A 14,311-nucleotide genomic window follows, 5' to 3' on the forward strand; every position below is an offset into this window, starting at 1 on the left:
GGGGCGATGAGGAGGGGGCAGAGGTAGGGACGCGCACGTGCCCATTGCAGACGCTGGCAGTGTGGGGCAGCCCCTGAGCCCAGCAGCATGGCTGCCAGCGCCTTCCACCGCGCCGCCACCGACACACCGTCAACCTGCGTCACCCACACCAGCACCATCGGCGTCCCTCTCTGCACCCCAGTGCCACCCCCGCACCCACAGCAGCCCCCAGCCCTCCCCACCGCCCGCCGGCCAGGGGCCCTGTGGTCCTCCGTGCACGGGCAGCCCTGGCACCTCGTCACCAGCGCGCACAGCCCCCTCCCACCTGCTCACCAGCGCAGGACACTCTCTATGAGCACACCGCCACCCTCCACCCATCCAGACCCCTCAGCTCATCCCTGGCCAGTTCCCCCAAAGCCTCTACCCACCCCCTGCCCCCAAACTCACTGGGGGGGAACCAGGGCCACTCCACACCCCTGCATGGAGCCTCTGCACCCCCTTGACCTGCTGTCACCCCCATACTGTAACACCTAAAGGGAAGCCACCAAGGAGGAAAAACTTCTCCTGGGTGTGCAGGATGCACTGAAGTTCTCGGGGGCCTTCAGCATAGTCGACGTCTGGTTTTAAAGCCCAAACTCTTGCTCACTCTGGAGCACTGGTAGTGATACAGCTGCATGGCCAGGTTCATTTGAGATCACCAAAGCTCTCTGCACGTCTTGGCTTACACACAGGAGGTCAAGGACAAGATGGTCTTCAGAGAGATGCTCCCCACCCTCAAACTTCTACCAACTCTCCGCATGCAAGTGAGGGACTACATTCCTTGTATTCCTACCAAGTTCTTACACTCAAAATTTTGTAGCATGCAAAAGGAAACAGGCTTTTATACAACGTAATTAATTTATTGTTAGTTTCATTGATGTTGTAATAGTCAATTCAAAAAAATAGTTCAGTTACAATGACCCTAATCGTTTGGGTTACTGACAGTTCTAATCAATGCCCACAGACCCCCTTGGCCCGACCCCCTTCCCTGGGGGCTCCGCTCACCTTTCACCACCTCTCTGGGGCTTCCAGGCTGGAGGAGGAGGGTGCAGGGTGCCATAGAATCATAGAATCATAGAATTGTTGAGGTTGGAAGGGACCTTTAAGATCATCGAGTCCAACCTTTAGTCTACCCTGACAAGAGCCACTTCTAAACCATGTCCCTCAGTGCCCCATCTACCCTTTTTTTAAACACCTCCAGGGATGGTGAATCCACCACCTCCCTGGGCAGCCTATTCCAATGTTTAATAACCCTTTCAGTGAAAAAATGTCTCCTAATATCTAATCTAAACCTCCCCTGACGTAACTTGAACCCGTTTCCCCTCGTCCTATCACTTGTCACCAGGGAGAAGAGGTCAGCCCCCATCTCTCTACAACCTCCTTTCAGGTAGTTGTAGAGGGTGATGAGGTCTCCCCTCAGCCTCCTCTTCTCCAGGCTAAACAACCCCAGCTCCCTCAGTCGTTCTTCATAAGGTTTGTCCTCCAGACCCCTCACCAGCTTTGTAGCCCTTCTCTGGACACGCTCCAACACCTCAATGTCCCTCTTGTAGCAAGGGGCCCAAAACTGAACGCAGTACTCGAGGTGGGGCCTTACCAGTGCCCAGTACAGGGGGATGATCACTTCCCTAGTCCGGCTCACCACACTATTCCTGATACAGGCTAGGATGCTGTTGGCCTTCTTGGCCACCTGGGCACACTGCTGGCTCATATTCAGCCGGCTGTCAACCAACACTCCCAAGTCCTTTTCTGTTGAGCTGCTTTCAAGCCACTCTGCCCCAATCCTGTAGCGGCTGCATGGGGTTGTTGTGTCCCAAGTGCAGGACCCGGCACTTGTCCTTGTTGAACCTCATACCATTGGTCTCAGCCCATCGTCCAGCCTGTCCAGATCCCTCTGCAGAGCCAACGTACCCTCAAGCAGATCAACACGTCCGCCCAGTTTAGTGTCATCTGCGAACTTACTGAGGGTGCATTCGATCCCTTCATCCAGATCATTGATAAAGATATTAAAGAGAACCGGCCCCAGCACCAAACTCTGGGGGACACCACTTGTGACTGGACACCAACTGGATTTAACTCCATTTACCACCACTCTCTGGGCACGGCCATCCAGCCAGTTTTTTACCCAGCGAAGAGTACACCTGTCCAGGCCATGAGCAGCCAGTTTCTCCAGGAGAATGCTGTGGGAAACAGTGTCAAAAGCTTTGCAAAAATCCAAGTAGATAACATCCACAGCTTTTCCCTCATCCACTAAGTGGGTCACCTTATCGTAGAAGGATATTAGGTTTGATAGGCATGACCTGCCCTTCACAAACCCATGCTGACTGGGCCTGATCACCCTGTTCTCCTGCATGTGCCGTGTAATGGCACTGAGGAGGATCTGTTCCATGACCTTCCCAGGCACCGAGGTCAGACTGACTGGCCTGTAGTTCCCCGGATCCTCCTTCCGGCCCTTCTTGTGGATGGGTGTCACATTTGCTAACCTCCAGTCAGCTGGGACCTCCCCGGTTGTCCAGGACCGCTCATAAATGATACCAAGTGGCCTGGCGAGCACCTCCGCCAGCTCTTTCAATACCCTTGGGTGGATCCCATCCGGCCCCATAGATTTGTGCACCTCCAGGTGCTGAAGCAGGTCCCTCACCATTTCCCTTTGGATTAGAGGGGCTTCATTCTGCTCCCCATCCCTGTCTTCTAGTTCAGGGGTCTGGGTGCTCAGGGAACAACTGGTCCTACTGCTGAAGACTCAGGCAAAGACGGCATTAAGTACCTCAGCCTTTTCCTCATCCTTGGTCACTATGTTGCCGGCCCCATCTACTAGAGGACAGAGATAATCCTTAGTCCTCTTCCTATTGCTAATATATTTATAGAAGCTTTTTTTGTTGTCCTTGACAACAGAAGCCAGGTTTAGCTCCAGCTGGGCTTTGGCCCTCCTGATTTTTTCCCTACATAGCTTAACTACCTCTTTGTAGTCGTCTTGAGTGGCCTGCCCTTCCTTCCAGAGGCCATAGATCCTCTTTTTTTCCCTAAGTTGCAACACTAGCTCCCTGTTTAGCCAGGCCGGCCTTTTTCCCCGACGGCTTGTCTTCTGGCACATGGGGACAGCCTGCTCCTGCGCCTTTAAGACTTCCTTCTTGAAAATCACCCAGGCTTCCTGGGCTCCTTTGCCCTGGAGGACTGCCTCCCAGGGCACTTTGTCAACCAGGCTCCTGAAAAGCCCAAAGTCCGCCCTCCGGAAGTCCAAGGTAGCAGTTCTGCTGACCCCTCTCCTTGCTTCTCGCAGAATTGAAAACTCTATCATTTCATGGTCACTTCATAGCATGTGTCATTTCATAGCATGTGTCAGCGTCCTCAGTCCTGCCCAGGAGAAGCAAAGATGATGGTGATAGGTTTTTCTTCCTCACTTTACAATCGGCTGTAGGGAACTGGGGCAATTTTTACACCTTTGCTCATTCTCGCATGCTCTTTCTTCCTTGGTGTGTAACTCCACGTTACATCTGGATTTACTGTACTTGGAGTGATTTACATATGCAGGAGGCCTGTTCTTTGTTCTCTTTCTTTAAGGCTGGTTTGACCCTCCCCTCCCCCCCCCCAAGTCCATTCCTTTGGTGACCAGTGACTGACCACTGATGAGATACTCACGGCCCTGGGGCCTCTGGCATTATCCCGTGCCTCTTCCACCTGGCCCCTGCTGCCACCCCGCGCCCGCAGTCCTCTGCAGGCGCTTTGCTAGAGAAGCACAGATGGTTATTTCTGCACAGAACTTCTCATTATAACTAGCCATTAGTTACAAAATATGTACTCCATTACATCACACAACTGAGGAGAGCTAAAACAAAGCAAGTAATGATCGTCTCGTCATTAGAGAATTGCTGTTACAGCTAAATAAGCTACAGCAAAGCTCCAGGCAGGCTAAGGCCAGTTCAGACAAGGTCTGGCAGGTCCTGAGACCCTTTTGCTGGCCCAGCACAAGGCTGCAGTCTCATAGCAGCAGCAGCAGCACCATATTTACTGGCCTTCAACACTACAAAAGCATGGGACCTCAGGAGAGGACATGGAGCATCTCCTGCATTGCCCATCTGGTAAGAAAACATGTTCCCCAGGGACACAAACCTCTCCCGTCCAAGTAACCCCCCTTCCTGGTGCCAACCTCAGCCAGCACCATGCGGAGAAGTGGCTCTGCCACCCCTCACTGGAAACGCCCCCGCATTCAAGTCACATGCTGGTGGTGGGGATCCCACCAGCGTGGCTTCAGCTGCACTGACTTTTCTGCAGGAAGCAGGAATTGGCTGGATTTCAAGCTGGTTTCCACTGACCTCTTGAAATTGGGATCATATTCCAATGTCGTTAGGAAAGCACTGTGATACGTAATCCCAGGATCTGAATCTTTCCATCCTCCTTCCTCATTTGCTTCCTTCCTGCTTTTCCAGCTCACACCCAATTGCAGAAGAAGAAAGAAGTGCAGGATCCTGGCGCAGGGACAAGGAGAGCGGCTGCCTTCTGCACTACACAGAAGGTTGAGATACACCTTCCGACCACGCACCCATCACAGTTTTCTCCACGTATTTTTTCTCTTAAAGCATCTTCAGTTGGCCAGGGTGTGCTTGCATGGAGCAGCACTGCTGGGTTGGGCTTCTGTGGAGCACCGACATTTCAGTGTGCCTCCTGGGTCAGCCACAAACTGTGGCTGTAGAGGTGGCCACAAACTGAATGGCTCATGAACCACTTCTGCAAATGTCTGGTGGGCCTCGTGTCAAAGTTCTTTCTTCTCATCTTCTCAGAAACACCCAACAGCTTCTCAAGACAAGCCCCTTGTAATTGGTCCATGGAGCTACTGACGTGCAGCAGACGGGTTCTCAGTCCATCTTGAATTTGGTGAGAAACCTGTTTTCCTCAGGTGGTGGTGCAGGATCTCCTCCTCTTCTCAAAATAATCTGACTGAACACAATCCAGATCGCTGCAGCAGTGGCTGGCTCCATCTCTGTCCAACAAGCTGCACTCCTGTCTGGCCAGCGGAGAGAACCACCTCCATGGTCGGCCACTAAAGTCAAGTTTCTCCCCAGAGGCATAAAAAGAATTCAGCCATCCAAATTTTGCTTCTTGTCTTTCTATCTGAGGTGCTGACTTCTGTCGAGCAGGGACCATATTTGGGAGAAGAAAGGGCAGAGCAGCAGTGCTCTGGGCAGGACGGTGGGGGATGGTTGCCAATAAGGAGGTGTCTGGTGTCTAATGAGGTGTTCGGCTCACACAAAGCACGTCATCCAATGGTTCTCAGCATCGCTCTGATGTCTGCACTCACACAAGCACAACTACGGACACACGCAGGTACCGTACAACCTTGCAACACGCACGTCTTCCCCAGCGTGAGCCCATGCACACACCAGTCCCCGTCGTCCTCCCCACTCCCCGAGCCTTTCCGCGCTTTTGGGGGCACAGCTGCTCCTGCGGAGTGACGTCCCTGCACCCAGCCCTTCTGCTGCAGCTGAGCAGAGATCTGCCATTTGAAGTAGCAAGCGCTTGGAGACACCGACTTTCCCCTGGCAGAAGGGCCTGCCCAGCCCTTCCATCTGGGATTTATCCAACAATAACGGCTTCTAGTCACACACGGCCTGGCAGAGCCCCCCAGCCTGCCCTGCTGTTACTGCCACTGTGGCGGTGCACTGTCTGTCTCCAGAAGAGGGGGTTTGTGCTTCATCCCTCCGTCCGTTCTCCGAGCGTTTGCACAGCTTGAAACATAATGGAAAAATTCAAGAGCCGCTTTCTTTTCTTATTCGTCAGAGCAGCCACTCCTCCTTTCCCTGGACCCTTAACATGTTCGAAGCAATGCCCACGCTTGTGATTTGTATCAGGAGTCAAAGTGAAAATGAAGATATTTATTTCTAAGCAGCACCTGCGCTATTAACCCAGGCCTGAGCACTTCAGTTATACTTACATGGACACCAAAGGGGACAAGAGGCTGCAATGAAGGTGAGGGGAAGCCAGGCAGAAGATCAGTGGAAACACGGAGCACACAACTCAAAGAGCTCCTGACAGGAAGAGGTGGTGGTGCACGTCTGCATTCACAGTGCTCGGGTCCGGGCAAGGATGTGCTTGAACTCATCCCAACCTCAAAGCTGGTCTTGGAGTTCCACAGACTCATGATAATAATAATAGATCACAGTATGCTATATAATGCTTCGTGAAGGTCTGAGAAGCTTCTCAGTCATGCAAGAGGGTGCATAAAGATGTGAGGAAATGGTATGAGATGCCAGCCTGGACCACTGGGCACAAAGAGGGTGGTCAGTGGCTCAAGGTCTACCTGGAGCCTGGCTCAAACATCTGCTCCTCAGCCTCAGCGCTGAGTGCAGACCCCACGGCAGTCTCAGAGCCCACGGAGTGCTTCAGAGGGAGAAGCCAGAGTCAAGCCATATGGACCTGGTCAGGATGTCCATAGGAGGACTTCCAGCACCAGGGCTGGAGAAAGCCATCGTACATCACTCAAGCAAGGAATGTTGGAATTGTCCAAGGGCTCAATGGAGCAGCAACGGTGGCACTGCACAGGCGCGGGTCCTGTCTGAGACACTAGCGGCATCTGGGATGTGGGTCAGGGTTTTTCTGTTCCACCCTTGGCAGTGACACAATGACAACGAAGGTCCTCGGCGAAGGCAGTGAAGTCCATATGGGCATGGAAAAGAGTCCACAGGAGGAAAACTGAGCATGAGTTCAACAAAGGGCAACTGAGAGGAGCTGAAATGGCTGCGAACACAGTCCCTTCTGCATGCCACTGTCACAGGAGAAAAGAGATGAGAGGGATCCTCTGCCCGCTGCAGAGCATGGGAACAGCCAGTGCAGGGTATGTGCAGGTGGACTCGCCTCCAGCCACCAGCTTCTCTCGCTCCTCCAGCTGGGACATCTTCCTTGAGAACAATCTCAGGATGCAAAGGCAGGTTGCAGTGCAAACAGAACAGAAACCCAGAGCAGCCCCAATTATGGAAAAAGGAGCTGTAAGGTGAAGAACCAGGTCCTCCAGCTTCTGCCCAGCTGCCCTGGTGCGTGGTTGGATTTTGTCTTCTACCTGGAGATCACCACATCAGGGATCCTGGGCTCTGGCTGAAGAGCGGGGACAGCAGGTGGTCCAAAATATGGCGAGTATTGTGCTGGCAACAGGAACCTTCCAGAAAAAAAGCTTCATGTGGTGGAAACACTGAATTTATGCAAACTGATAAGACTTCAACCACCACTAACCTTTCACACGGTGTTTCTCTACGCAGCAAGACTTCTTCAGCTCTGCTATCTGCCTTCCCTTAATAAAATTCTCACCCTTCACATGAAGGGACACTGCGAGAGCCAATCCCAGGTTACTCGACCCGTTCGGAAGTACTCCTGGTCCTGAGCTGAGCCGTGACCAGTGATCCCTGCCAGTACGCTCTGCCTCTCCCTGTCCCTGGATTGGGCGCTCCTGGAGCAGTCCCATCAAACCAGTTTGAGCGCTACAGCACTCACGGCCAGCCCCTCTCCCCCAACACTGTGTCCCCTGTCCAGTGGGGCCACTGGGGTCCGGTTCTGCCCACCTGACTGCGCACTCTCCGAGCCCTCTGTGGCTTCCAGGCAGGAGACACTTGTCCCAGCACCAGGAGGTCTGGCAGTAGGAATTAGATTCCTCGGTACGCTCAGATCAGACTTTGCAGACATGGGCTGTCCTCGCCAAAGTAAAGCTGTGCCCACCAGCCGCCCTGTCCACAGAGCGCGGGCATGGCCGCCCGCCCTCCTCACAGGGACACGGTGTCCTCGGCCACCAGCACAGCGCGCAGCACTCACCTGAGGCAGCCCCCGAGCGCAGAGAGCTCGGCAGCCTTCCAGGGAAAGAAAATATATCCAGGTCTCCCTACACTTTATTATTTTTTTTTAAATTTAGCATAAGCGGTTTCGAAGGCTGCTCGTCTCCTGCACAGCTGCGTCCGCCTGGAGGAATCTCCTGGAAGCCAGGTATTTCCAACAGCTTTTTTAATGAATCTTCCCATTCATGTCTGACCTTACAAAATGAAAATACCAAGGTCACAGTCGCATCCTAGTTTTATTACAACTGACCTGCAGGCAAATGATAGAACTATTACATAAACACTCTGATCCATGGATAATATCTTAAATAGAAGACGAAGTCAAACCAGGATACTGGATAAAATATTCTGAAGCTCTTTGAAGCAGTTATGTTCCTGATCTCCATTTTACAGACAATAAGGTGACATCCCTGCACATCAGCTTTTTGATAATTTTTATACATTTCTCGATGGTACAAGAAAAAAAATAATAACCAGAGTTCACAATGTACAGTTCTTACACTATTTTCACAGCTTTGGAACACTATACACCTTTTTTTTTTAATTTTTTTTTTTTAAATAAAGATACATTGCAACAAATGGTGCACCCTTTATAATAAGCCGTGTTCCATACGCTACACGTGTCCTGCCGTACAGCCGCCCGCGCCACGGCACCTCACCCCTGACCCGGCCACCCGCGGCTCAAAGCTTCGCGTTTCCATTTCCCATCCGTCCAGAGCAAACCGGAGGCGCTGCCAGGGCCCCGCTCCGGAGGGTGGGCAGCAGGGAGCGCACCCCGGCGCTTGCCTGGGAGGCTCCATCTCGGCGTCAGCCCTGTGGCAGGCGCTTGGGCTCCCTGTCACCAGGATGGGAAATAGACCGTGATGACTGAAAGGTGGGGGCAGAGCCACAGCACCTCTGCCTGCGTCTGTCTTTACCGGACCTGGGTCCCTGCGGTGCCCCCAGCCCACACCCCCAGAGGCTCGGGGTGCCCGAGGTCCCCCTACGGGGGATGAAGGCTGCCGAGACGAATCGCAGCCGCGGGGATTTGCCAAGCCTGAGAAAAGCTGCGTTTTCTGAGGCTATGGGCCGGGGGGGAGAATTACCTCTTTGGATACGCTGAGTATCTTGTTCAACTGATCCTTCCACGTGATTCACCAGAGCTGCTGGGAATGACCAGTTACTTCAGAAAGCTCTGCCTCCTCCATCTCGGGAAGACTTTAGCGCCTGCCCCGCCTGAGGAGCAGCCCCGCTGGGAGACCGTCCGGGGAGGGCAGGGGGACGGCACCGCCCTGCACCCCAAGGGACCACGTCAGCCGCAGCCGGGGACCCGCTGCCACCGCCAAGCGGGAGATGCCAGCGCTGTACGCCTTGGGTGAGGGCGTCACCTCCACGGCCAGAGAAACGCCCAGTGTCCGTCCACACGAGCGCAGCCTTGGCCCTCTGCTTGCCCAGCCCAGCAGCCGGGGCAGGGATGTGCTGGTCTCCAGTGCTCCCACAGCAGCCCAGTCTGTTCTCGGCAGCACTGGTTTGACGTGGGAAGCCCCTTCCTTGGGCATCCTGCCAGTACCGCCGCTTCCCGTCCCACTGCGTCTCGAGCCCTCTGTGTCCTGGGTCCCGTTTCGCCGCAGAGCTCTGACAGTAGGTCGCTGTAACAGTGACAAAGTCCTAACAAGTGCCTAAACTGGACAATTTGAAACAGAAATCAGAGACCCTGCAGCCTCCGTTGTACCCCTGGTATGCTCCCAAAGAGCCGAAAGCTGCAATGCTTTGGGGAAAAAAAATTAATTCAGGAACAATTAATCTTTGAAAAATATGTCAATTTAAAAAAAAAAAAAAGACTGGTGCACTTTTTTACTGAGCAGAGGGCGAGGAGACGACAGCTTGCCTGGACTTGCTGGGTCAGCCCAAAGCCCACAAGGCATTAGAGGTGCCCTCATCTCCATCTGCACCAGTTTCAGTGAGGTTCGCTCTGGGGTGCAGTGACAAGCACTAGAGAGGGTCACAAAAGCGGTTAAACATGCCCAGAAGGTGGTGAACGAGGTCTCCAGCAAGCTAAGCAGAGCGTGACATTGGCAGGCGCGGGCGGCACGGAGCCCGGTGCGGCGGGGGACACCCGGCAGGGGACATCCCCACCATCCCGCTGGCGGCGAGAAGGAAGCGCCGAGGTTTGCTCTTGAGAGGGACACTGGGCTGGGAGGTGGCAGCGCTGCCGGGCTGGTCTCGGGTCAGCAAAAAGGCGCATCAGGGCTGGGGAGAGGGGAGAACAGGAGAAACGCGGGCCAGAAGTCACAGACATCCATTGGCGGCTCGTTAAAACAGCTGCAGACTTTGTGAACGGCACTCATCGAAGGCAAGGCAAAGCCAGCTGGCGGTGAGCACTGTGCAGCTATAAATCAGGTCACAAGCAGGTTAAATTCAATTGAGTAGTTTAATAATTCTTCAGGTCAAAGGTCTTATCTTACCAGGTAACAATTTACAGGACACCTAGTTAAGAGTGAAGAGTGGCTGGCTTGGTAAAAGGAGAAAGAATACATTATGTCCCATCTCTGAATAGTTTAATGTTAGCCTCTTTCAACGCAACATATTTTTGGTAAAGACATATTCACTATATTTAACATGATCTCTCTTTAACAGGAAGTTCAGCTGAGCACACTGTCCCCAGAAAGTACACTGCGACTGTAAAGCAACAGAATTTCATAGCAGTAAAATCTATTGCACTTTGTGAAGAATAAAATTCTCCTTTGCCTTTCTAGCTCCAGAAGGCAAAGCATCTCGTTGGTTAAGCACGTTCTTCTCCCTCCAGGCAAAGTCTCTTAATGTTCAGACAGACAACGCCTAACTTTTGTTTGTTTGCTTTTTATTATTACTTGAAACAACAATTGGAAGAGTTTGAGAGAAAAATCTTTCCAGTAGCTGCTGAGAAGTCTCCAAGTTTTGAGTCTAGAAATGAATTTTAGGTGCTATCCAATCACGGTCAACAAATAAATGTACTTATTTCCACATTTCATGAATATGTCCACAAAAGAGCAAGATGAGGTCTCTCTTTGACCAACACTAACACTGTGTGATCAGGTATTACAGGGATGCACTTTATATGTGACAACAGTATACAGACAGGATGGAAATAACACCAATATTATTGCACATGGTGTTTGGGCGAGCATTAAAAACACTGCAATATGTGATGAAAATTCTTTACAGCTTGTTTTCTCTCAGCCCTTTTTCTAGAGTTTGATGTAGCAGCAATATCAATCGACGTACATTGGAGAGCTGGGAGTTGCTGGCATTTGATCCAGGATTTTACAAACATAGCATGCAACATCCACTGTGCGTTCCTCATACATCAGGATGAAGGGATGTTTCTGGAATCAGATAAAGAGACAACACGGTTACGTTCACCCTTCTGACGCATGCTGGCTACCCCAGATAGAAGCTTAATGTATGGATTTGCCTGACGCAAGAACACGGGGCTTGGTGGTGGCTGTAGGACAACAGGACACAGCCTGGTCCACGGGTTTTACACATGGGGAATCCCTAACGTGCAGGACGGAGGCGGGATGGGACTCCAGGGGTGCCAGAACTGCTGGGCAGGAGGCAGTGAGGGCGCAGTGTCAGCAGCGCCTGGCAGCTTTGTAGCATGGGCACGCACTGAAATACTTTCAAGAGAGGTTTCGTTGTCAGCCGTGTCAGCAATGGGGAGACAGGTGCGATGGGGAGATACGGCTTACGGAGGTCAAACAGACGATCAGGTCCCAAGCCCAGTTGTGAACCCTGACCCTCTGCTCTGCCCCAGAGGCCGCACTGGCCGGACCCAACTCAGAGCCGCTGGGATGTAACGACACAGTGACCCTCCGGGCCAGGACACCAGGGAAAGTCCTTCCGTATCACACCACCACCACCAGGGACTCAGGCCGTGATTTCACACATCCCCTGAAGAGGTGGCTTCCAGATGCCCAGCGCTCCATGAAGGTGCATGGCTGCCAAGTGTGACTTATCCAGCCCAAAAGCCTCACTGCGTTCCCTCCTTTAGGACGCCCCCACCACAGACAGGCTCTGCTGGTGTCTCACTCCAGAGCCATGCTTTCAGGTCTCACTTTTGCCTGAGCACTCCCAACCTCGTTGTGTGGCCTGTGCCTTGGAGGCCTTCACCCGTGACAGTGCTGGCCAGCAGTTCAACAAGGCTCCTGCACGGTACCAGGACCTCAAGCAAAGGCAGCATTTACATGGCGCACCCAGCGTGCTTCTGCCTGAGCCTGCCCACGTCAGGGATCACCAACCCACGGCAGCGGGGCATATCCCTCCACGCTCATCTCCTGTGGTTATGTACAGGCACTAACGATCCCGGCCATTGCCATGACCACAGGCCAGAGACGGTGGCACGGAGGTGGTGCTCTTCCTCAGGCTGTGGAGCTGCACACCCTGCCCTGATGGCCCGAGAAGACAAGGAGCGACCTCGGACACGCGCCCCAGCTCCGCTCTGCGACCGGCACCGCCGCGACGGCCAGCACGGGCAGCCACGCTTCACACTCACCAGAAGCTCTTTATACTTTGGCCTTTTGGACTCGTCCTTTGTAAGGCTAAAGAAAGCAGAAAGAGAATTAGGAGAAGGTGGGATTAGGGAAATTGTTACAGACATCAAATGCAAATTTTGACACGACACGTTGAATCCACTGCTGTTGTGGTGGGATTCACCGCCTCCCAAACCAGTCAAGACCAGGAATGTGTTTTCTGGAAAACACATCCTTGTCATGCTGTGAGTGGCCACAGGGACTCCCTCCCTCCCCGCATGGGTGAACAGCAAGTGTGGCCACCAACAAATCCTGGGGAGGGAGCCCAAAGGAGCTGCAAGCGCAACGCCATCCCACCTGCCACTGCCTCCATACGGCAATGGGTCTGACAGCAGCGTCACCACGCCTTGTGTTCAGCAGCCACTGGCCTGTCCTCCATCCATCGGAGGCAGGGGAGAGCCCGCGCTGCCTGTCAGGGCACAGACGGGTGACACAGGCACCTCGCCATTGTCTCTGCCTGCGTGGGCAGGCGCCGGGGCTGCAGCAGTCAGCGGACGCCCAAACCGCTCTGCAGGGCCAGGTCCGGGCTCCCGGCACTGGTGGCATATCCAGCACTGAGCAGGCCACGGCCACCGGGAAGGGACAGGAGAGGTGACGTGGCTGCCCACAGGCTGCCGGGGGACAGGGGAGCCCGGCTGGAAAGCGTCCCCTCCTGCGGGGCTCCGCCAGCACCTCGACCATCTGCCGGCTGCCCAGCCCCAGGCGGCAGCAAAGGCCACCTGAGCCCCCGCAGCAGGGGCCATGGTAGGGGACAGGAGAGGTGACAGGGACCAGAGGCAGAGGGGCTGCAGGACGGGGCTCGGCGATTTGCAGCACCAGCAGACCCAGCCCCCGGAGCCAGAGCTGCTCCGCCGGGAAGAGAGAGCAGGGCTGGAGCGTCTTGTCCAAACGAGGGGAGTCAAGGTCAATTCCCAACAGCTGCTTTTCCATCCCTGGCAGCTTCGGCTGGACCTTTCTCAAGCACCAGCACTACCACTGCGTGGACTGAAATTATTTGGAGAAGCAGAGGGTAATTAACGCCGGCGCTGGTTGGTCCTGTGACCTGCCTGCAGAGCTGTGCAGGGGCAGGGAAAGCCGCTGCAAACACATCCTCGCTTCAGGCTACCCAACAGCAATTCATTTTCTAACCTCAGAGAGTTTTGGGGTTTGAATAAGCTCCTCACAACACCTTTAAGGCAACTAGTCAGACCTTCAGCTCACAGACCAAGTTTTGCTCCGAAATTTCCATGCACGCTTCCACATAACCACAGACTGGTTTGGGTTGGAAGGGACTCAGGATCAGGGAGTGTAGCGACAGGATGAGGGGGAACAGTTTTTAACTGAAAGAGGGGAGATTTAGATGGGATCTGAGGAAGAAATTCTTTGCTGTGAGGGTGGTGAGCCCCTGGCCCAGGTTGCCCAGAGAAGCTGTGGCTGCCCCATCCCTGGAGGGGTTCAAGGCCAGGTTGGACGGGGCTTGGAGCAACCTGGGCTGGTGGGAGGTGTCCCTGCCCAGGGCAGGGGGGTGGGACTGGATGAGCTTTAAGGTCCTTCCAACCCAAACCATTCTGTGATTCTATGAAAGTTACAATTGTCTAAAGCTGAGTCTCTCTGTCACAGAGCTTTGAGCTGGACACCCCTGTCCTGGGAATGTCCAGCATCAGAAGGTCCCAGAAGAGGAACACAGGTCGTCACACTGGTGGATCTCCTGTGTGCTTTGGCATTGGGTTAACAAAACTATGTTGACCACCTTCCACATTTTGATATGAATGATATTGAACCTTCACCAGAAAATTCCCAATTGGCCCTTAACCTACAGACCATGCACACTCCCCATCCAAGGATGGGCTGATGGACGGCCACAAGCCCCACCTCCACAAACCCTGCACACTCCCCATCCAAGGCTGACCATGCTGCAGAAGCCCTGCCCTCTCAGAAAAGCACCTCTAGTCT

The 14,311-nt window shown here is 53.7% G+C and overlaps 1 protein-coding gene across 4 annotated transcripts in view; it reads right to left on the minus strand.

The window, feature by feature from the left end:
• Positions 1-8,046: 8,046 nt before the first annotated feature.
• MAP2K4 (mitogen-activated protein kinase kinase 4) overlaps positions 8,047-14,311 on the minus strand; it is a 107,262-nt gene continuing 100,997 nt past the window's right edge. For all 4 annotated transcript variants that reach the window (XM_063352015.1, XM_063352017.1, XM_063352016.1 and 1 more), the window contains 2 exons: positions 12,343-12,388; positions 8,047-11,173 (listed from right to left, as the gene is read on the minus strand). In XM_063352015.1, the coding sequence (XP_063208085.1) occupies positions 11,060-11,173; positions 12,343-12,388 (160 nt within the window). In that variant the 3' untranslated portion in view covers positions 8,047-11,059. The remainder of the gene's footprint in view (positions 11,174-12,342; positions 12,389-14,311) is intronic.

Source organism: Chroicocephalus ridibundus, chromosome 14, assembly GCF_963924245.1.
Source record: "Chroicocephalus ridibundus chromosome 14, bChrRid1.1, whole genome shotgun sequence".
NCBI lineage: Eukaryota > Metazoa > Chordata > Aves > Charadriiformes > Laridae > Chroicocephalus > Chroicocephalus ridibundus.